This window comes from Falco biarmicus, chromosome 7 (genome assembly GCF_023638135.1).
Source record: "Falco biarmicus isolate bFalBia1 chromosome 7, bFalBia1.pri, whole genome shotgun sequence".
Lineage (NCBI taxonomy): Eukaryota > Metazoa > Chordata > Aves > Falconiformes > Falconidae > Falco > Falco biarmicus.
In genome coordinates this window covers 39,431,884-39,454,707 of record NC_079294.1, presented here as the reverse complement: position 1 = coordinate 39,454,707, position 22,824 = coordinate 39,431,884, and the positions used below count along the sequence as shown (strand labels likewise).

The window sequence follows — 22,824 nt, the reverse complement described above, 5'->3', positions numbered from 1 at the left end:
GCATACCATTAACTTAAGCGGATTGTTATTGTGGTGGTGGGTTCCGTTTTATTTTTTAAAATCAACTATTTTAAGCCAGTTACGTTAGCGGCAGTACCCTGGTGAGATCAGCAGCTCAGCCTGCAGTGACAGGTTGTCCCATCAACTACTCCAAAACCCAACAAAGACATAGTGACAGAGACAACCTTCCCCGATCCTGGCTCAAAAGCAAGAAAGCACTGTTCAAGCACATGCAGAGGAAGGATCCAGTGCTCCTGCAGCCTTAAAAAACACATCACTGAAACAAGTGAGAAATGAAAGGGCTTAATCCAGGAAGCCATGCATCTCCGGGTATACAGGTCTGGCCTCAGTTAATCCAACTCCTTGAGAAAACTTGGTATAGGAGCATTATTGGCTGGAGAGCATTCCTAGCCAAACACACCGTAACACAGTGCATGCCCCAAGCCAGCGCAGCTATTCAGCCACATCAGGATGCCAGCCGCTGAATGGCTGGACACTATGAGTTAATCCAACATCGGTTTGGGCCAATTTCTGTACATACAGAGGAGGATGGAAAAGGCTCTGCACAGCCAAACACAGATACCACAGTTGCATCCTCAAAAGCTTTGGAAAAAAAACCACCAGAGAATAATCCTCACATGAAACTGATGGGAGCACAGCTTCTGTTGCTCTAAGGACATTATATTTGCTGTTGCCCATGTCTACCACTGTAAAACGTTGATTCTCAAGAAGTTTCAGGAATGAAAGTCTTACAGACTTTGGAAAAAGTCTTAAGAACCAGACAGGCTATTGTTAGGAGCAGAGAAAGAGACAAATTGTAAAAGTCAGACTACATAAATGATTGCAATGGACAAAAATATCAAGCTGAAGAGGTTAGCAGAACAGACAGGATTTGAAATAAGTCTCCGCTTCATAAGTATGCTGGGAGCCTATTTTGTGCCCAGCGGAGAACAAGCTTCTTACCAAATTTAACTCTTCATTCTGTCTTACTGCTTCAGAATATGAATCATCAAGTTTTTTCTGCAATTCAGTCAACAGATCTTTGAGCTGAAATGAAGTTTAGAGTTTTAGGATTTGTCTCCTTAGGATGCCCACTTTTCTTCTGCTCAGTGAGTGTTGCTCTACCCTAAGGTCACAAGCATACAAACTCCTCAGCCACAGGGGCTAAGCATTAGATTAGTTTGTCAGCCAACTGGTAATCAAAAGAAAAATAACAGTTTGGTCAATTATGTTTACCTCTCTGACTTCTGAAACATAAGTAGATCGCTCTATTTCTGCCTTTTCTAGTTCACTTTCCAAATGTTCTCTCTCTTTTTTAAGCTAGAAACAGAAAAACAGAGTTAAAACAGATGTTTTCAATGCTTTCTCGCAGTATCATTTTCTTGATTTATAATTAGCTATAAATGTCTATCAAATATTCCATGACATTTAGAAAGCATTTGAAACCCAGTGAAGGCAAAGCACAGATTTAAACTGTTATACTTCAAAAAGATGAAAAGATAAAGAACCAAGCCCCAGATCATCACCAGGCAGTAAACTGCTCAGTCTCACAAGGCAAGAGTCCCAGTGGGTGAATACAGATGTACAAAACAGGACAGTTTCCAGCACCCAGCTTCTTTGCTTCTTAAAAACATTGGCCAAAAGATTCAGTTTAGACTGCAGCACAGGCTGTACTACTTCCAGGAGAGAAGTCCCAGTAAGTTCAGACTTCCAGCATAAGCCTAAATCATGTTTAAGTAACAGACAGCTTCAAAGACAAAAAAAAGCCACCTGCACGTACAGTTTCAACTTCTTTGCTTTCTTCCTTTAATCTCTCTACTTCATGCTCCAAAGCAATGACTGAAGAACGCATCTGCAGTTTTCAAGAAAGATAAACATATTTAGTTGGGTTGGTTGAAGACAAACTCTATATACACACAAGCCTGCATCTACAATTTAAAAATATTAGGGATGAAATCAGACTGATTGAACAAAATAGGATGCTGACTCAAATAACTCAATATACTGAGTCTGCATTAAGGACACCTTTCCTACCTTCTCCCAACACAAATCATTCTTTGACATATTCAGAGCCTAGATGCCTGAAAGATTTGAAATATAAGGACTAAGCCAGTTGCCCATTAGCCACGATAAGGGAAATACCTGTCCTAGACAGGGAAGACCATCTCCATCCACATACTGTATGTAGTAAACCCATATTAATAAAGCCTTATTAGAAGCTTTATTAAGCGTGGCAGATGGTAGCACATCTATAGTTCAAGATCCAACAGCCTTTTGTCCCTCAAGAAGATGTTTACAAGTCATCTATCCTTTTGCTTCGGACTCACACATGGCACTCAAATTTACTAAGTAGTACTTTAGAAATGAAAAGCAGTTTGACCTGCTTGAACTGTAGATCAGGAAAGAAATATAAAATGCTTTTTTCTTTTTTTCTTACCATTTTTGCTAGCAACAGAGCCTTCCTAAAAGGGAAAGCTTTGCAGGCAATTTCAATCTAATTAATTGACCACAATTGATTAAGCAGTATTTCAACAGCTTCCAAAAATTGTTATTGATACTTAAATTTTAGCACAAAGAGATTGTGTCTGTTCACAAATGCACACTGGAAAAAAATCAGGTGCTCAACAGCAATATAGTTTGAGTTGCCAGGATCAGAAAAACATACATTCCTGGGCATATTAATAGGACACATACACCTTCCTGAATCTTCAGCTTCCCATCCTGTCAGCATTAGTATTACTACGTGCTATTTGGCTGCCTCCTGCATCACCTGTAAAAGACTGACCATCATGACAAATCTGTGTCACAAAGATCTTATACCTGGGCTGTTCACTTATTCTTGCTTCGCTGAAGAAGGCAACAGGCATAGCCACACAAATCTAAAGCAGCAACAATTGCTCGACTTTTTAGGGTTTTTTTAAATGGAAATGTGCTCCTCAAAAATAAAAGTCACTCTTGGCATGAAACTAAGGATCAGAGCACCAAAAATACGATTGTTATAAGGAGGGATCATTCCTATTATAGTGGTTGCAGACTTCACCTTTTTCATCCGTTGGGCACACACACATCAAACCAGGCAGCCAGGGCTGTTCTACACCTGCCTTCACAGCGCTCAAACACCCTCTGCAACTTCAAGCAGAAACTGCCTGGCTGCCACAAAAAGCAGCTCGTCAGAAATACCTGTTTAAGTTCCTTCTGTGATTCTTCAACTTTTATCTTCCATTTGCTTTCTTCCTCTTCCACGCTCCTCTGTAGCCTTTGAAAAATTGTCTCCTAAGAAGAGAGCAGGGTTTGAAAGCTTGCAGCAAAAGAAAGGCAGCTTGCAACATCACAGGCACAGGTGACCAGGCATCCTGCTTACCGTCTCCGTCAGAACAGATTTGTATTTCTCACACTCCAGTTGCAGCAGTATGTGCATTTCCTCGGCCTCCTTCAACTTCTGCTCCATTGCCTGGCAAGAGAAAAGGGACCAGAAGAGTCACATCTCAGCTGATGGATTTGAGTTTATTATTTAACTTATTTCAGCAAGCAAGCTGGTATCATTCACTGGCAGGTCTGTCTTTCCAACCCACGCAAAGACAACAGCAAGTGCAACGGTCACCTACAACTCTCAACCACAAACTTCATTTGAGCTACAGCCGTAATTCTGAGTTGCCTGAAAAAAACAGCTACTTGGAAGAGGGAACAGGTATTTTGAATTTCATGAATGTTTGCACAACTCCACAAGGTGCTTTTTGAAGATGCAAATACCTTCCTGATTTACACGATGCAAATATTTATAAAACTATTTTCTTGTCACCTGTTTGCCAATTTTAACTTCACAATTTGCAAGATTTATACTTGAAAAATACACTATGCCACACACAAGGAAGCTGTCCACCGTTTGTGCCTACCTTCACATCTTCAGATCCTGAAGCCTCTCTCAAGTATTCTTCAGCCATCTTTTCAAACCCACGCATCCATTCACTGTGGCTCTGTTGGGAAATGCATCCAGTTAAAGCTGAGGAAAAACCTCAGTCAAACTACCTTCAGGACATTTGCCTCCCAAGTACAGGTTTAACAGAGCAGCGTTTCCATTCCTTAATTCCCTGGAGCTAACACAGCCTGACAGCAGTGGTTCAGCTAGTACTGCCTATGCAGCTGAGCGAGCTGACAGTCAGCAGGCAGCAATCCAGGAGCACGAGGCTGAGACACACAAGGTTCACAGGGGCTTGGAAGTGCTGAAATACAACTGGGTGACAGAGGTCTCCCTGCAAGTGTCAGGGCTCTACAAGAAGTATCTGAAGGCTTAAGGGAATCTCTTCCAAAATCCCTAAGCAGTTAAAGCAGACACTTGCTTCGTAATTCGGGGGAGCTCACTAGGAAGACTGTTTTATAACCTTACAGAAACAGCCTTCCTAAAGACTATTTCTAGTTCATCAGATTAACTTTAGCACATTTGAGAATAATTTTAAATATGAGTAATGAAAACCTCTAGACCTTACAGATGAAATGCAGACCCCTTATTTCCAGCCTCACTTCACATCACTCGCACAACCCAAACCACACGAACCCAGTGCACTTCCCTTGCAAACAACTGAAAACCACCAAGAATATAGAAGTTGGAAATCGGTGCTTTTCAAAGCAACTCTGGGAACAAAACAAACCCTCTTGAACTATATTAACTGGCACTGAGGCAGCACAGCCCTCTGGAAAGGGGGGCCAGCCATTATCTGCGCAGCTGATGCAAGAGATATGGATCCACATCATGCCAGACACTGAGAAAACACACGGCAGACCTTATCCAGCCCTGAAAATTTACTATCTTGGTTAGACACAAGATAACGCAGGCAGATTAATCAGATGTTGGGGCGGTAAAAAACAAAAAAAAAAAAGAAAAGACAAGATAACGATAACTTTTTTGTTTTAACACTTTTCTTGAAATAACAGACTACAGTTTTGCCTCTGCCGCTGGCAAGTCCAGGTATTTATTACCAGAAGACGCTACTCACATCCCACTGCAAAAGCCCTGGGGCAGAGGGGACTGCAGGGAAACGCTCCAGACTGCCCAGCGCAGCAGAACCAGAGCTCCCCAGCCCCCAGTAGCGGGGTAGGAAGGGTCACTTCTCTTACCACATTAGAAGGAAGAGAGACTTTGGGGAACAGCTTCTGGAGTAGTTCACGTGTCTCCGCCTCAGCAGCTTCCAAATGCTGCTGCTTCTCCTAAACCAAGAGAAAGGCTCACATGAAACTGGGCAACACACTTCAAGAACCTTGCAATAGCCTCTTTTGTGCCTGAAGTAAAATACTTAACCCAGAAAGTATTTTTTTCAAGTGAGAAAGGCACTATAGTCTCCAAAATTGCCAGTGAATGCTTCAAAAATTCACAATTAATTGCTTCAGAATTTGGTCTTTGCATTTGTTCATGCTTAACCTTTTATTTTCTTAAGTTCTCCTCCAATCTAGCCTGTCTGTACAGAAATTACACCATCATTCACTGGTTCCCAACAAACTACACTGTGCCGAGTACTGCATCCACAGATCACACCAACCCTGCCACTCAGGCTGAGCTATCTCAAAAACAAGAAGTTTGATCAACAATTTTTTTGAAATCCATACTTATTTTAAACACTTTTAGGTGGGGGGAAAAATTACCATAAATTAATATCACCACAACAAAAATACAATTAAAGTCAAAAGGAAACTTTGTGTTAATGCACATTTGAACCAGGCCAAGAAAGCAAGACTGTAGCTTCGAAGTATTATTTTTAGGTACTCGAGAGGGAGACCCTTACATCCTCCTTCCCGAAGCTTGGATGCAATGGGAAATAATTATTAGAGCTGTGTGACAATCTCCAGGTTTTCTTTGTCATAGCTCTGCAAATGTGAATACACAGAGCCAAGGCACCACAGATTTATTGTTCCTTTTACTTAACGTTAAAAGCAGACCAGCCACAAGACGTTTGCTTGCTGTGCTTGTGGCAGATTGGTTTAATTTAGCCATATGATGCTCAGGCTCCCATATAAGTTTAAATGCAGAAAGCCTGAAACCCTGCACAGAAGGCAGCTTTCAGCAAAAATCCTTCACTAATATTCAGGTTTGGTTTTTTCCTTTGACATCAGTGCTACTGCGCCTTGCTGCTCTGAGTTCCTCTGCTGCAAGAGATCGGTGGCATTAGTAGGTTGAGATTCAGAGACAGAAACGGACAGGAGACATCGGGTTGTGAAGGTGTGCTAAGTGTGTTAGTTTTCAGCAATATAGGAACGACTGAAAAGTGGCAAATGGCTGTTTGATGAAGTCTTCCAACTGCAAGAGAAAGCAGGCAAGCGTTAGCACACAGCAAAAGCAGGTACACAACTTCTTTGAACACGGGGCCAAGCAAAGAGTGGACACATCTCCAACACAGATGCACAATCCCAAATCAGAGCTCCTCTGCTTCTAGCTACTTGACTTGTGTTTTTAAAGTTATTTTGATGCTTTTTTGAATTCTGCACAATGGCAATTAACACCAAATCAGGCTCATAAACGCAAGCACCTTTCAGAGCGCTTCACACCCCATATCATTTTGAACATTGGCTCTGACGGTACCTGTCGAGCTTCATATGCTTTCAAGGAGGAAATTCACAGTTGTGGTGACACAGTTTTCCTGAAAAGTTCCCAGTTTTTTCAATACCAATTTAGTCCTTCAGAGGTCCAATAAATTTGTTCAAGCACCATGAAAGCCCAGTAGAAGAAAGCAGGTTGCTCACCAGCAGTTTTTATTCCAGAGCTCCCCACAACAATTCACAACAGCTCTAACAATTATGCAAACAGAAATCAAAAATCAGCATGCCCACAAACTAAGGATAAAAAAAAAATAATAAAAGAAACCTAAAGACAACAGGAAGCAGAGGTGAAAGTATATGAATGATCACTCAGAACAGACTATATTTAAATTGCAGTAAAAGTTAATGCCTCCATTTCATTTAAAGAAAACCAGCTGCAGATCTGCTTCTAGCTTAATGCATCATTTCTAGCAGTTAACATTACAACCTTGGCAGTCTTGTTCACTTTGTCCTGCAGCAATTTTTCAGTTGATGCCAATGCTTCCATTGCTTTCCAGTTTTTCTCCCGAAGGTCCTAATCATTTTTAGAAAAAATTATTTCAGTTCAGCCAATATTCAAACTGTTTCCGCTTTTACTTCAGAGATATATTCTGCATTACATTCCACCATTTGCATTTAAATGCTGGTTACTGCAAGATGATTTTGCTTGGCAAGATGACATACACTAGCAAAAGTAAGTGTTATGTTCAAAGAGTTTGAATGAAAAGGGGGGGAAAATGCCAATTTCTGCCCAACCTGCCCCCATGTCCAAAACCGATCCAAGTGTTACTGCAGAGCGTTATTGCTACAGCGACCCCACACTTTGACTGCACTTGTAAGAAGAAAGAGGGAAGTTTTCAAAAGTAGTGAGGAACACAGACACCAAACCACAGATTACACAACAGAGTGTTAGGCATGTCGCGTTGCAGAACCCAGCATGGACCCAAGTATACATAGAGGTGTACACATTTATGCCCCTGATCTTGCAGCCAGATTTAGCTGCGTAGCCTTGGGCCTCGGCCCAAACCTACCGTGCCAGGGCCGATTTTAGAAACACAAAGCTCACAGCCTTGGTTTGCAGCATTTATCCGTACAGCTCTCTCCACTGTACCCAAATAAAACTGGTTTGCTGCTCACCAGCCCTCCTGGGAGGTTTTGGGATTTCACCAGTGGTGAGCACACCCAGATCCACATGGAAACACCACTGTGCCGTGCTGCGCTCCTGCATCTTTCTTGGCGAGGTCATCAAACGTGTACTCCACAAGATGTCAACATGCAAGCTCAGTTAGGAGGCTGAGAGCTCTTATAAAAAGAGCCTCACCTCTCTTATCTAGGAAGGATGGTACATCTTGTGGGGAGGAGATTATGGTGCTTGGGATTTCAATTTTTTTTTCCTCAACCCTCAGAGCAATCAGCTTTAGCAAAGGACTATTTTTGAAAGGCTGTATTTTTTAAATTCGCCACGCAAAGTGGCATCCGAATACCAGCATGTACCTACACTGGTTTTACTTTACGACTTCCATTTGCCTGCTTTCCTGTAAGGGCTGTTTCACAGGACATACAAACAAGACTGGATAAAATTGCAATGTGGAAAGCTGGGACTTACAGGCATGGTCTGCCATTAGCAGTTGTCAGATTTCTGCTTACACCACGAAGGGTACTTAGACCTTGCAATTCCCCAGGAAACAGGCATGCATATGTTCTACCTGTCCAGCTCATCTGTCTTCTGAGGTTATCCAGCCACTTTCCCCTCTATCTCAGGTCTTAAGCAACACTACTTGCTCAAAAGCTCACATTCTCCATATTCTCCTTGTGCATCTTCCTTATATCGTCCCACTTTTAAGCAATAAAGCTCATTGCACAGTATACCAACTCTACAGGTTATCAAGGAGAGACAGCAGAGCTAAAACCCCTGTATTTTAACAGCTTTCTCCCCCATAACTTAAAATATGTCATTCTCTTGCCCTGCACAGGTAATGTATTGCAAGGAGGTAACTTCACAGCTCTGTGATGGAAGATACAGTCTTTACTTCCAGCCACAGACAACCCATACTGCACCATCAGCAGCTGCTGTAAAGGAAGGCTTTTGTCCTTCACCTCCTTCAGAAGACCAGAATTAGTCACTCTTAGGGATGGCCAGAGCCAGATCCAAGAGCCCTGAAGGTAATGCCTCCTCCCATGTCCAAGCACAAGGACCGCAACTCGGTCAGAGCACAGCACCTTACCTGCTCCCACCCTCCCTCCCCAAACTCCCTCTTCTTCCCTTGGCAAAGGACATGTTGCTGAACTGGGTTACCAAGGCTTGAGTCCAAGTCAGAAAACTGGCTGCAGGATGTGTCCCCTAGCAAGTCCCCTCACTCGCATCAAATCCACAACATGTCAAAGAGCTGACAAAACTTTCAGCAGTAAAGTAAGGTATGCTTAACCACTGTCAAGAAAAGAGGGGAGGAGTGTCCAGGGGACACAATACAGCAGACAACCATCAGAAACATGTTCTCAGCAGAACGTCCTATGCATAAAGGAGCGCTGTGCACACACGTTTGGTTGTTCTTTGGGTTTCGTTGTTTTGGTTTTAGTTTTCTTGTGGGTTTTTTTATTGGGTTTTGGGTTGGGTTGTTTTTTGGTGGTTGGGGGGGGGGGGGGGGGGTGGGGCAGGCACAGGCAGAGGGGAGAATCTCCTTACGTTGTTCTTTTTCCTCTGTTGCTCAAAAGCATTTCTCTGAGAGGCAAGCTCATTTTGGAGACTGGTGATTTCCTTCTCTTTTCCTGCAACCCTGAATTAGTAAAAAAAATCATAAACAAGTCATGAGAAATTTGAGAAATTTCAAGTGAGGCACTGACACCTTTTTCACATACACAACTTGCCTTCCCTTCTAGCAACACACTTGGAAAAGCTGCTCTCATTGACTTGGCAGTAGCGTTTGTTTCCTACTGCTCTGTGAACTGCAGGCTGCCAGAGAAAAGCCCATTGTGAAGCTCTTGTTTGCCTACAACAGGCATCTGCACACATTTATCAAGGCCACAGAAAGGCAATGCATTAGACGAGGGTAAGTCAGTCAGCCCACGCTAGTACACCACCACAAAACAGGCGCTGCCTGCTGGATAAGAGCATTCTTTTTCAAGCACCTAGTCCACAATTTAAGTCATTTAACTTAAAAGAAAAATAATTCAGCCAGCCAAAAACGCATGACAGCAGCAATTTGTGCAGAATAGTATAAGCCAGTATGGCATTATCTTCCACAAAGAGCTGAAGCACACTTAAGAACTAAGTCATAACACAATTCTACCCCTAGGATTTTCCCTGGGAAGAGATTTCCACCAAACAATTTCATAACATGAACAACCCTCTACTAAACTGAGGTTCCAAGAAAAAGCCTGTCACTTTTGCTTGAAACACCAACATTTAACTCTTCAGACATACAGATGAGCTAGCATGCATTTAAAATTAAATCAGTCATGGCTTGCTTACATTGGGGGCACAACATACTGAAAGCACTGTCTGCAGAAGTTTGCAGCTGAGGATTATAAGTGTGAGCAGAACCTCTATGTTCAAGTTTTATTAGATTGTAAAGATTTATTTTTTTTTACTGGCCACTTCTCACACACCAATATTGTACTTTTAGCATTTATTTAATCTTTTAAATTTTCTGAGCAACAAGTGAAATGAAGCACTTATCTATCGCATCCAGGTTTTGGGCAGTACTCACACTTGCAGAAGCTCCTCACTCTGGACAGCCAGAGATGCCTGCAAACAGATCAGAAACACATCAGAAGCAGATCAGCCACAAAGACTGGTGCAGAGGGCATGATGTGCCTTGTTAACCAGGCACTGCTGCAACACTAAGCAGCTGCACTCTTGGCCTTCAAGGGAGTTGCATCCAGCCTCCTTTGGCCAGAAACCTGGCTGCACTACAGCACATAAAGACTGGTGGAAAGCCAGATGAGAATGCAGCAGGTCTAAGAAACAGCATACAGCTGCAAATCTACACAATAAAGGGAAGCAGGAACAGATATGCAAGTCAGAAAAGCCGGCTTAGTCAATCCAACCCTGAAGTTGTCCCTAGATTTGCATGGTCAGTACAGCTACTGGTTTCCCATGCCACCCATATAAGTTACCACCACCCCCTTTTGACTTCACGCAGTGACACCTGAAGTGGGAAGTTGTACCTGTTTGCAGTTCTCCTGCTTTAATTCTTGAATTTGAACTTTAAAAGATTCATTTTCCTTTTGCACATCCTGTTGAAAGAAAAGAAGCAATATATACACATGTATACATATAGATATAAATTCACAGTACATACACTCCTTACAACACAAGGCACTTCTATCAAAGCTTTACCTGCAACTGTTTTACTTGGCTTGCAATTTCTCGCTCCTTTTCTTCCACTACAGCTTTCAGCTTCTTCATTTGCTCTTCTTCTGCTTTCAATCTGCAGACATGGTTTATAAAGTTAAAAAAAATGGTTAAAGAAAGAATTTAGGCTAAAAAGGGACAGATGCTCTAGCTAGGATGGTTTTCAGCAGGAGAAGGTAAATAAATTCTGTATGCTATATATAATAATCAGAAAAGGAGACCACACACACGGAGAAGAAACCATTGCACTACAGCTCCAAATCAAGAGAACTAACAAAAAGACATGCCAGCTGCAACAGCATTTATTGCACACACTTACCTGCTAAGAACTGGCCTGAAGCGAGCTAGTCATTTCACATGTCAATCAGCAAACACATGTAGCCATAGCTGATCTCAGTAACACTCAGAGCCAGAGTGGGAGAGAAGCAATTGATCATCTGAGCACATCCTGCAAGTCAGCTGACTCTGAAGGTGCCAGGGACAGTCTCGTAAAGGTGAGGCTGCCTTAGATACCACATACAGGCTATACCAGAGCTCTGCTGGGAGGGTAGCACACTATGAGAGCTGCATTAAAGCTGGAGCCCTTTTTGGCACAGCCTCGTACAACCTTCCTCTGACTTACAGCAGCCAGACAAAGCAGAGTCAAAACAGAGGAAAGTCTGGCAGCGTTTCTCCATGACAAGGGAGCTGGAGAATTGGCTATTGCATCTCAGACTGAATATGGCAAACTATCTGTTCATTGCTTTTACTAAGAGCCACAGGCACTTAAATCCCCACTCTTTTAAACACGCTAAACAGAAGGAGGAATTATCACTAGACACAAGAAGCAGCAGCAATTTCACTAGTTAGTAGAGCCCTGGGCGATCAGTCACTTTTGCAACGTGTATGAGCACTACTACTTAGGCACGCCAGGCAGGGACACCAGACACTTGCTATTATACACAGCAGCAGACACAGTAGAGCTGGCTGCTCTACGTCCATCAGCACCAACAGCTTATTTTAGCGAAGCCCACAAAATTCTTAAAGCCAATTCATACATTCTAGTTTAAGATAAACACCCGCACTGAATACATATTATCAGCAGGCACTTGAGAAACTGCTACTAAGCATACTCACAGGCTCTCTAGGTCCTGGACTTGGGATGCAGCAGGCACCTGAAAAACAAAGTTGATTTCCAACCTCATTCTGATGGCACAGTAAAGCTTTCAAATCGACAGCAACTCCTTGCATGAGCAGAGGCACCACACAGTTCGCAAGATACTCGCCAAAGAAATACCAGGAATTTTGCATCAGACATTGCTCCGACAACATCCAAACACATCATGGATTTCAGAAGCACAGCTTACACCATCCTAATTCACACCAGCCAATTTCTCTCCATTCTACCCTTCCCTGAGAATAAATGCCTGTCTCGACATCCACCCAAAATAAGACTGCAACTCAGTTTCTCCCTTCTACCATCAACAAAAATCCGAACTGAACTAGAATACGACTTTATTGGAAAAATTCTTCCATTAAGTTACACCTGGCTTCAAGGATGTCCAGTTGGCTGTTCTCAAGTCCAGTGCAAGAAATCAAAAGCCAAAATATTCCAGGCAGTTGCAATTTCTGCTGCAGGTAAAGGCAGGAGGGAATCACAGACAAGCCTGACCACCTCAACAGGAGCTGCTACATTCAGCTATGGCAAAGGCTCCTCCATAACCACAGCCCTACAGAGACGCTGCTTCAGTCTGGCAAGGAGGTACTTACGACACAGCTATGATTTTTGTCTGTGAGTTTCACAGTTTTCAGACCACCAGAGCTACTCATTATTCACAGTATCATCCAGGTTAAAGAAAAGCTCTCAGAACTTGCTATCCATGTGAAACCTGTTTCGGATGAACACAGTTGAACTAGTGGGCTCCTTGCACTGTACACTACCGGTTTAGTCAAGTGGGATTGAAAATAGCTCTGTAGGTTCAGGCCAATGCAAGTCCTTTGTGAGAGACAGGGGACAAAAACATCTTCCAGTTCAACTATGCAGCACTCCCAAACCACATCCACTCGGCAGGACATACCTGTTGGAGCTGTTGCAGGTTCTGTTGTTCCAATTCCTGAACTTTACTGGTTAATTGTGCAATTGTATCCTTCTGACCCTTAGGACAAAAAAAGAAGTTTAAAAGTGTAAATATAACATTTCCACAGCCAGAAATACTGCAACAGAACTTATTTCCCTTTAGAATACCTAGGAAGCTTACCTGCAGCCGTTCTCCTCTGTTACCAATCTCTTTCTCCTTCTCTTCCAATAAGGCCTCCATGGTTTTCACCTGCTTTTCCTTCCCCTTCAACCTGTACCATTAAACACACACAGACACAAAGCATAAACCCTTGCTCTTTTATCCATCTGAAAAATAAACAAAGGGACATCCTATGCTTTGCAGCATATAAAAGCAGCATATGTGATCAAAGGCACAAACTCCATTCATCCGCTAAAGATCAATGTGTGAACACTTACACTTCAGTCTGGGTTGGCAGAAGATGCCCTTAATCAATGGTAATGCTCATTAAGTGACAGCAGACAAATGCTGCACTGACATATATTGCAGGGATTTTACACTCCTTACCTAAAAATACTTACTTCCCCCTCCCCAGCTGGGGACACAAGGGACTGATGACCATGGTGGCTCAATTCTCATTTATCCACCCAGCTACAGCACAGGTATTATCAAAGTAAGTTTGCCATAGTGCCTTGCCCTACACCCTTCCACCCCAACTTGAATTTTACCCCTTGTAGTTTAACTGGGGCTCATGAGGCCATGCAGCACTTCATCTTGTTTGCCATCTCAGGCCTAGGTATTTCTAATAAGGACACATGTCTAGTAAGACAAGTGTTAATAGCCTGGAACATTTCACGCAAAGTGCAGACACCAGGCAAGAACATTTTAGAGTGAGGCAGGGAAGCAAGGGGTGCAGCACAGGGCAGATCCAACATGTTAACAACTGTACTTACAGAGTCTGAAGTTCTTTGACTTGTGATGTAATCGACACCTAAAGAAAATAATAACTACTTCAGTTCAATGCACATGGAAGAGACAGATAAATGCTATAAACAGCTCTAAGGAGAAACAGGGGGAAAATCCATTAGAAATTATTAGAATAGGCACTGTTACAGTTGTGTAAGCACAAACTTTTTTTTTTGTAGGGGAAAATAAATTATGAGAAATCAAGTGTGTTCACTATTTACTTTTTCCACATTTAAAATGTGACTTCCAGAGCAGAAAAGAAAACCGTGCGAACAGGAACACAAGCAGGCCCAATGGAGCACACTCCCACCATGAGAGACAAAGAAGCAAACACTGATGAAGACAACCACCTCAGTAGCAACTACAGCTCACATCAGAGACCACCCCTGGTCATTTAGACCTTTGCACAAGCAGGTGCTTCTTAGATGCTCTCTGCAATGTCAGCACTCCCTTAAATTCCCATTCTAAAGCTGAACATGGATCAAAGAAATACCATTTAATGGGAACACTTCCTTTCAATTTTGTATAAAAGCCTGACAGTGACTATCTGTGTTGATACTGGCTGTCCAAACCACCTGCTTAGTTTAGTCCTCTACCACAAAATGACGGGAGTTTCAGACATTCCCAAAAATCTCTATTCTGCTTGCAGGAGAACAAAAGGTGCATAATACACCACCTCTGGAGCAAGCACCCCTCATAGGTAGCCTTCTGGAGATAGTAACTCTAAACTGCATTTTGTTCTGGGCTCCGTGTCAGTTCCAGGGAAGGAAAACACACACAAATGCCTCCAGTTCCTAAGAATTTGCTTTGGAGGAAAAGCCCAAGATGGAAACATATTCTATAAAGCTTTGCCTAAAAAGGACAAAATTTGAACACTCAGGAAAGAAGAAAAGTGCATGACATTGGAATGTAGTGAGAAAGAGTGAAGAAAGTACAGACATAAAAACCCACGACCCACACACAAACAAGTAAGCAAACTTCCTGACAGCACAAATGGATTAAGCTGCCTGCAGAATGGCCTCCCTAAGGAAACACAGGTTCCCTTTGTGGTGGATGCTAGACAGCAAGCATGCCAAAAAAGCCAGTACTCTTCCACTTCTGCGTTCCTGATAGCTAGAGTAAAACTTACTCCGCCAAGACAAGCTTTCTTTGAACACTGGAAAGAAAACAGTCTTAGCTTTACCTGGGAACCAGATACTATTTGGGCCTGTAGTATTTTTCTAGCAACACAGAAAGGCCAACAAAAGGAGAACTCGCACCTTCAGCACTTGAGATTTCTGAGTTGCTGGCCTCAAAGGATGCCCCAGGGTTGCATGTTTACTACAGGGACAATATGCAACATGCCCAGCCAGAACTAATGCTACAATGCTTTAAGTTATAGCAATTCTTGCCAAATTTCATACTGAAAGTTCAAAAAGCTCAGGCATCCAGAGGAATGTGGTTTTTGAAGGACAGTAGTAGTTATACTACGTATTTACAGCTTTGTACCCAAGAATAGCATAGCTCTACCATTAAGATGTTCCCTTTCCCAACGACATTCACCAGTGAAACAAAACACACTAGAACAGAAATGAGTGAGCAGCACATCCACGGCAAGGCTGTTTCACACTTCTGGTACTAAGGTATTTTACCTGTTTTTCCATCTCAAGCTGGGAATTTCCTACTTCTTCTTTCAGAGCCTCTATTTCCTGTGTCAAAGCCTTTTCAATGACAAAACAGACAGGATTGGACAATGGAAACACAAAAATGCCACAAAAAGGGACGCTACAAAATCATCACTATAGAATGCCATGCAGTAACAAATAAATGGTAGTCAGTGGCATAGACACAAAAAGGAAGGTAGGTATTGCAGAGAGATACCTGAACAGCCTTCTCCTTGCTTGCTACTTTAAGGATTTCAGCTTGTAGGAGTTCCTCCACTGATTTTATTTTTCCATCCTTCTCATGGATCCTTAAAGAGATTAGACAAACATTAGTTGGCTGAACAAATGCGCTACTCGAGCAAATACACAAGCTTTGGTTCTGCTATTCCATCATGTTGCCAGCCTCTGGGATCCACAGAGGGACTACGCAGAATAAACAAAAAGGAGGAATAGGACTGGGAATAATGCAGAACAATCTGGCTTTATATAACCAGTAGTTCACATGCTAAATAGATACTATTACTGTCTAAAAATGCAGATTAAGGTATCAATAGTCCCTGGAATGACATACACATAACTTCAGCCTTCACTGAACATGCCCAAGTATTTATCAACTTCAAATACACACACAGAGCATAAACAAGCCCACTCCTTTCAGAGTGCCTACTGAAAAAAAAAGCAAACACCAACGATTATCTGACAGTCTATCCTTGTCTAGTCAGTTAGGCTTATGAAGTTAATTGCTTAGCAGAGAAGGAACTGGATTTTCAAAAGTTACTCATGTGATATGTTTTCTAAAGTGATAATGCTCCCTGCCACACAAACATACTTCACCCAGTTAAAAGCAAATCATTTCAGGGAAGCATAACACTTAGAAGTCTTGGAATAACAACAGACAGAAGTAACAATCAGAAATGAAATCTGTGCAGTAACTTACACTTTCTGGAGTTCTTCCACCAGTGATTGGAAGGAAACCTGTTCAAAACAGAGCTTCAGGAGACAGCAAAACAATCTGCAGGTGTTGAGGGGTTTGGAGTAGAGCTTGAGCACTCTGGCACTGGATAAACTATGTAGCACCCTAACGATTTGATCTATCTGGCTGCTCTTGAGGAAGATTAACTGTTGGTCTCCAGTTCCCGGCAAATCAGTAAATACTAAGTCTGCCACGGGTTCCAAGAAAAAAAAAAAAAAGCAAACCCACACCATCTTTACCAGGAGAGGCTGAGGTTCAGGACCAGCATTTGATTAGCCAAATTTTTCACACTGGCACTACTGTACAGCTCTCCACAGTTATTGTGCCTACCCTCTCCCATAAGTGGCTTTCAAGAAACTAAGTGCCCTCCTGAGTGGTCCAAGCAGAGCTGGATGTCAAGGAAAGGCACTTCCTGGTCAGCACCAAGTATACATCAAAAACAGCAATCCTGGTTTTGCGTCACTGAACAGAGACAAACCAAAGGGGGCTGTCACACCTGCGCAAGTGTGTATTAACATTAAAAAGTTCAAATATGCATAATGAAGCTGATGCAGTATCATCTGCCTGCCAGCCATGCTTGCTGCATTGGGCTTCTGGAGGGGGGGGGGGGTGTGCAAAATCAACCCAAAGCCATTTCAGTGCGTGCAAACTCACACCAACCCAGAACCATTGCCAAGTGGAACCTTTACATTTGCCATGTTTCTGACATTTATGCAAAGGAAGTATTTGACAAGAGTATCAGCTTCCAGACCAATGCTGGAAGAAAACAGGATTGTTTGCCAGCAGGCTTCAAAAGACATCTTCACCTTTTTCCCTTGACTTTTGCAACCACAGCAAGATTCTTTTAGATTTAGTTTAGGTGTAATAAAAGTTTTAGATGAAAAGCGCTACCTGCTCCGATTGCTGAATTTGCAGACTTTGAAGTTCTTTTCTCAAGGATGAATTTTCCGTCCGCAGTGCCTTTGAAAGCAGACACACAGATAATGAAAGACTCATTTGTTGGAGGAAAAGCGTTAAGCTTGACAGAAAAGTCGCTTATTTTAGAACAAGTGAAAGACTTGTAAAGTCTGAAAGAGACCCTCCTCTGCAGCAAGTTGGAGCCAAAGTATTCAAGGGACTAATTAGTCACTATGGACAACTCTGACTGGACTTCAATCTATAGGAAGCTGAAGTCCAGGGGAACATTACGGTGATGTGCTCATATATTTGGCTGTTTAGTAAGTAACCTATTTGCTAGTGTGCAATGCCTTCCCAGTACAGGGGTGTCATCGATGCACTTGGAATGTAGGAACATTAAGAGACTGAGCATTGTCTTGGCTATGTCCAGGTAGACAGGACATAGCTTTCCAGTAAAACCCAGCTGAAAACAAACAGGAATTTTTGTACTGGCTTTCCAGACTTCTCATCACTAGCTCCTTTATAAACAGAAGAGAAAGGAAATACCTTTATCATCATTCCAGAAGTGTCACTAGTTTATAATCTGTTTAACCCTTCAGATTATCAACTAAGCAAAAAGATGCAAGACTCCCAAACACCCTTTCCTAAAGAAAGATTTGTTGCACGTTAGGCCAAACATACTGCTCTGGAGATACTCACTTCATTCTGAAAGACACCAGGTACACATCCTAGTTAAATCTACTCTAGACTAAGCAGAGTAAGCATGTGCGTTGATGGCATACATTAAGTGCTTCTCTATCTCATCAAAAAGGTTTCAACCTTGTCTCCAATGAGATGCTTTTCCTATCAAAGGGAATGACCTCAGACTTCACTATGAGCACTCAAACATACACTTTGCACAAGAGCACTTAATCTCTACTTCCCCATAAAAAGACAGTATGAGAGATTTTACCTTCAGCTCCTCTTCTTTATTAGCCACCTGTATGAGTCCTGCCTCAAGCAGCTCTTCAACTGTCTTTATTTTGTCATCCCTCTCTCTCATGCTGAGAAATCAAAAGTGAGATTTAGGAAAGAGTTAATCTTCGAAGGCAGTTCAGCTATCAACAGTAACTTTGCTGCCAACAAAACCAGGCCTTTGTTTTAGCCGCTGATTCGAAAGAAAAGTATTTCTTACCTTCTTTCCATCTGCTCTAGCAAGTCTTTGTTTGCCTATAAAAAACACAATAGGGCGATCATTAATTGGATCAATAATGGGTTGGGATTTTAAAGCCAGAAATAACTAGAGAGCATCAACTTAACCAGAAGCTTAGTTACCACACTAATCCAGAAGGGAAAATAAAGTAGGGGGAGAATAACCTCATGGCACGTGCATCTAATATTGATGCTGGAAAGATTTCAGTCCTTCGAGGTGGTACACATCTAGCCGAAATGCCTTTGTGATTTTACAGTGATAAGACTACAGGAGTTCTGGTGACAAGATGCTGTGGGACATAGGACCCCAGTGATCCTAGGGAGCATCAAGCATGACAAGCACTGTGCAGCGGCATCTAATCTGTAGCAGCTAGCTCAGCACCTGAAAAATCTACTTGAGTGTTTATCAAAACCACAAGCTCCACCTGAGGCTCACGCAGCAGAACATCTATGATTTCTCAACAACATATTGTGAGAGACCACACGAACATAAGCCAGTTACCAAGAAAAATCAGCCCCACAATTTCAGACAGGACAGCAAATCAGGCAGACCCAGGGGAATAAGGCTGCAAATCTGGTTGTCTGCCAGAAGAAACTGAGCTGCTCCAGACAGGGAGCTGCTGGCTAGCAGACACAAGTGCAGAAAAGGAAACAAGTTTCCTGTCCTGCAAGTCTTCTTCCTGTGTTTCAGGAAGTTCTCTCATTCCACACTGATACAAAGTCAGGGGCGTTCACAAGAGCTATCCCATCCCAGGCAATACCTGCAAAGGAGATGGGGCTGAGCAACACAACAGCTTATCCAGCCCAAGTACCAGTCAGGATGGCTGCAAACAGGTGTGCCATGGGCAAAAATACAGAAGAGAAGGCAAAAAGACATCATGATACGAGAAGTTTTCCCGTTCCATTGGCCTGTTCTTTGGTTACTACCAGTTTGAGAATTCATTCCAGGATGGAAGAAAACAAGTACAGTAAAAATCCTACTCTGATCTCTCCACAGCACTGTAAGAAACCTTTCCCCTGGAAGGGCTGGCTGTTCATGGGAATTTTCTTTTATTCCCAAAAATTGCCAATAAAAGCGGGAGAGGTTGGAGAAGTCAGTCCTTGCTTGTGTTAGGCTAGCATTCTTCAGGGGAGGAAAAAACAACGTTTTGTTTGGACACTCTTGGCTAGGTCTAGCAGACAGTCACAACTGCCTTACTTGAACCCTCCATGGAAAACAAAATACCTAAAAAGCAACAGGCTTTGACACCAACCAGCTCAGCCTAGGGTCAGCCTAAGAAAAAAAACACTTAACAAGTTGAAAAGAACAGAAGATAGTTGATACAACCTCAGCAAACGCTGGCTATACCTGCTCTGACAGGAGAGTCTGCAGCTGCTGAACTTCACCTTGCAGAGTTGTGTTTTGATCCTTGAGAACCTGGAAGGAATTTAAACATTTTATCAGTTCAGAACTACAAACCCTAACTCCAGCATTTCATAACAGCAATGAGGTAATCAAATAGCACAGAACTCATTACAGTGAGTTCTTTGGAAGCTACTTTCCTGCTTTCTATTTCTTTCTATCCTTTCCCCTTCTTTCTTGCTTTTCTGTATAAATACTTTTGTCCTTATGTTCCCATGAGAAATTCAGCTGTTACCATCTTTATTCCCTGGCAGAAAAATCAGACAGTACCAAGTGTGACAGGCAAGAGAAACTGCATTTTCCTCCTAAAGCAGTATCAGCATCATGTCAAGATTTGATAGCTGCCTCTTACAAAACACTCATATGGCAAAGCAAATGATCCAGGATCACCTCTCTAGTTCTCTTCAGCTGAGGATGCACAGCAAGGAATTGACAGTCCCGCAAGCAGAGAGCTTTGCACAGCTCCTACACTTGGTCGGACTGCAGGCTGGAAAGAGGCAAATCAGGGAGAAGAACAAGCATACCGAGCACCTTGCCTCCACTCCTGCACTCCTGCTCCATACAAAAGACATGGCAGCCCTTAACAGACAGACTGTCTGTCTAGATTTCTCATATGTATTTCTAAATCCTCCTCTATTATTGTTTTTTGCTTTACAAAGTCTTTTTAAAGACCTGCTTGCTGCTTTAAAACAGTAAAAAGCAGGACACATGATCTGTGCTTCAGACCCAAAGCCTTTCAGGGACAATGTAAGCAGGAAAGGACAGCAAAGGCAAGGATTAAAAGAATTGCTCTGTTTTGAACCTGGCTTTTCCATCTTTCATGTGCATGGGAAAAAAGCAGTACTTCCTCAGGTGGAAACATTTAGCACAGAGCCGTCTGGCTTACGTTTGGGATCAAAGACAGGAGGAGAAGGAGACTAGAAGGCCCCATAATATTCATGTCGAGAGCTCTGGGGATTTCCACAGTATCACTATGATGACAATCTGTGTTCAGTTCTCTATTCACTTCCCAAGAACTGCCAGAAATTGCATCCAGGTGATTTTTGCCATTCCTTAGCACCAAGTTGATTTCAGCACATAACCATTCACAACACCTCTAAGGCTTTTTTCCTCAGTAGCAGTTACTTCAGGAACTAACACGCTAAAGGAAGTTCCGTTTATTCCTCCCCATACTCGTTTTCAGCATTTCACCTACCATCTTAAAATGTTCCACCATGCTGACAGCCCTGAGAACATCACTAACCTGAGACCTGCCAACTTGCTGAAGACTGCCACCTCTTCCCACTCCCCTTTCCAGACTGTTTATGCACCGATTGCCCAGCACACACACTGAAGATTCAGTCAATAGCTTTATTAGAAAAAACAACTGAAGCTGTACTTTGCTTCCTAATCTATTAACTGAGTAAACTTCTTCCCTCTTGCTCTCTGACAGCTTAGAGAAACTATGGAGCCTTGCTAGGGACCCTCATCAAAACCTCTTTGAAAGTGCCACTGTAATACGTGAATCAAGCTTACTACTTGCTTGCTAACACCTTCAAAGAGCTCCAGGAGACTCATGAGGCATGGCTTCCCCTACCAAAGCATGCTGCCTCTGCCACTACCCACCTACTGTTTCTCACTAGCAAACTTACCAACTTCCCACTCTGCATCTCATAATGTCTTTTCACCAGAAACATCAGAAGAGCAGCAGTACTCAACGTGGGCTTTAAAGGAGTTACAAAGATGAAGCCATCACCTTTCTCAGGAAGCAGGTCTATTTCTAACAGCTGAAGTTCAGAAGAAAAAGCCTAAGGTGGCAGAGGGCAAGGAGGAATTAAGTGCACACACCATCTAGAAACAAGTACCAGCTTTGCTGTGCAGACTCCAGATGTCAGAACTAAAAGCTTCAGCAATTTAGCTGCAGCCTTATGAGAAATAATTGGGAAGACAGCAGGAGAAAAATAAGCACTTTTACACCTATTCTGGGGGAGGGGCAGGGAGACAAAGACCTGACAACATGATAATCCAAAGGCTCACAACAAGAAGGCCTTGAGACTCAGAAGGTGGAATGCAGGAAAACCACAATAGTTTTTACTAAACAGCCTCCTTTTCCAGATTTCAAAGATCTCACTCTTCACAACTGCAGACACTGTGCTTGTGTTATGCCACCTCTTACTCTGCTGCACGGTTGTTGCTGCTACTGTGACATCCCACATCACTCTTGCCTTGTGAAGCGAATACTATAATTTACCTTAATACCCGAAACTCAGTTCTATTTCATACATCAACATTCAGTTGTATGAACTGCTCTGCAACCTCTGAAGTCTGGAAAACTTACTGTAAATAAGCACAAGAATAACTGTTCTGCATCTTACCTTGAATTCTTCTTTTGTGTTTGAAATCTGAGCAAGTTCTTCTCGAAGCTGATCTTCAAGTGTTCTTATTTTGTCATCTTTGATGTGAATGCTGAGACACAGCAGAACAGTTAAATACATTTCCTCACCCAAGTCTTACAAAAAGCATCAATTCAAAAGAACACAGAAGACTGACAAACATTGTTTATCAAATCCCGAGCTATTTACCTTTTCTGCATCCTTTCCAGCTCATGTACAGCAGCAGCCTAGATATAAAGAGGATTAACACAGACTTAGGATACATCACATGATTCAATCAACCTTTCATTCCACAATATTAAAAAGCTAGAACAAGTCATTTGGCCTCTCAGCACATGACTCGCCAGCAAGAGCGAAAGAGCTTTGTCTTCATGCACTTTTAGAAGACTGCTATGTAGCAGGCAAGCATGCAGTTAGAGGTCTTCT

General features: G+C 42.5%; 1 protein-coding gene across 15 annotated transcripts in view; it reads right to left on the bottom strand.

The window, feature by feature from the left end:
• Positions 1 to 22,824, bottom strand: part of KTN1 (kinectin 1) — a 77,996-nt gene that overhangs the window by 9,229 nt on the left and 45,943 nt on the right. For 6 of the 15 annotated variants that reach the window (XM_056346145.1, XM_056346151.1, XM_056346144.1 and 3 more), the window contains 25 exons: positions 22,588 to 22,625; positions 22,381 to 22,471; positions 19,973 to 20,041; positions 18,608 to 18,642; positions 18,386 to 18,476; positions 17,428 to 17,496; positions 16,501 to 16,538; positions 15,781 to 15,871; positions 15,552 to 15,620; positions 13,908 to 13,945; positions 13,156 to 13,246; positions 12,976 to 13,053; positions 12,035 to 12,072; positions 10,904 to 10,994; positions 10,732 to 10,800; positions 10,272 to 10,309; positions 9,248 to 9,338; positions 7,013 to 7,099; positions 5,113 to 5,202; positions 3,894 to 3,974; positions 3,362 to 3,451; positions 3,181 to 3,273; positions 1,781 to 1,852; positions 1,237 to 1,320; positions 964 to 1,047 (listed from right to left, as the gene is read on the bottom strand). In XM_056346145.1, the coding sequence (XP_056202120.1) occupies positions 964 to 1,047; positions 1,237 to 1,320; positions 1,781 to 1,852; positions 3,181 to 3,273; positions 3,362 to 3,451; positions 3,894 to 3,974; positions 5,113 to 5,202; positions 7,013 to 7,099; positions 9,248 to 9,338; positions 10,272 to 10,309; positions 10,732 to 10,800; positions 10,904 to 10,994; positions 12,035 to 12,072; positions 12,976 to 13,053; positions 13,156 to 13,246; positions 13,908 to 13,945; positions 15,552 to 15,620; positions 15,781 to 15,871; positions 16,501 to 16,538; positions 17,428 to 17,496; positions 18,386 to 18,476; positions 18,608 to 18,642; positions 19,973 to 20,041; positions 22,381 to 22,471; positions 22,588 to 22,625 (1,806 nt within the window). Of the gene's footprint in view, positions 1 to 963; positions 1,127 to 1,236; positions 1,321 to 1,780; positions 1,853 to 3,180; positions 3,274 to 3,361; positions 3,452 to 3,893; positions 3,975 to 5,112; positions 5,203 to 7,012; positions 7,100 to 9,247; positions 9,339 to 10,271; positions 10,310 to 10,731; positions 10,801 to 10,903; positions 10,995 to 12,034; positions 12,073 to 12,975; positions 13,054 to 13,155; positions 13,247 to 13,907; positions 13,946 to 15,551; positions 15,621 to 15,780; positions 15,872 to 16,500; positions 16,539 to 17,427; positions 17,497 to 18,385; positions 18,477 to 18,607; positions 18,643 to 19,972; positions 20,042 to 22,380; positions 22,472 to 22,587; positions 22,626 to 22,824 lie in introns of all 15 variants that reach the window. The other 9 variants (XM_056346149.1, XM_056346156.1, XR_008822994.1 and 6 more) reach the window with 8 other exon arrangements.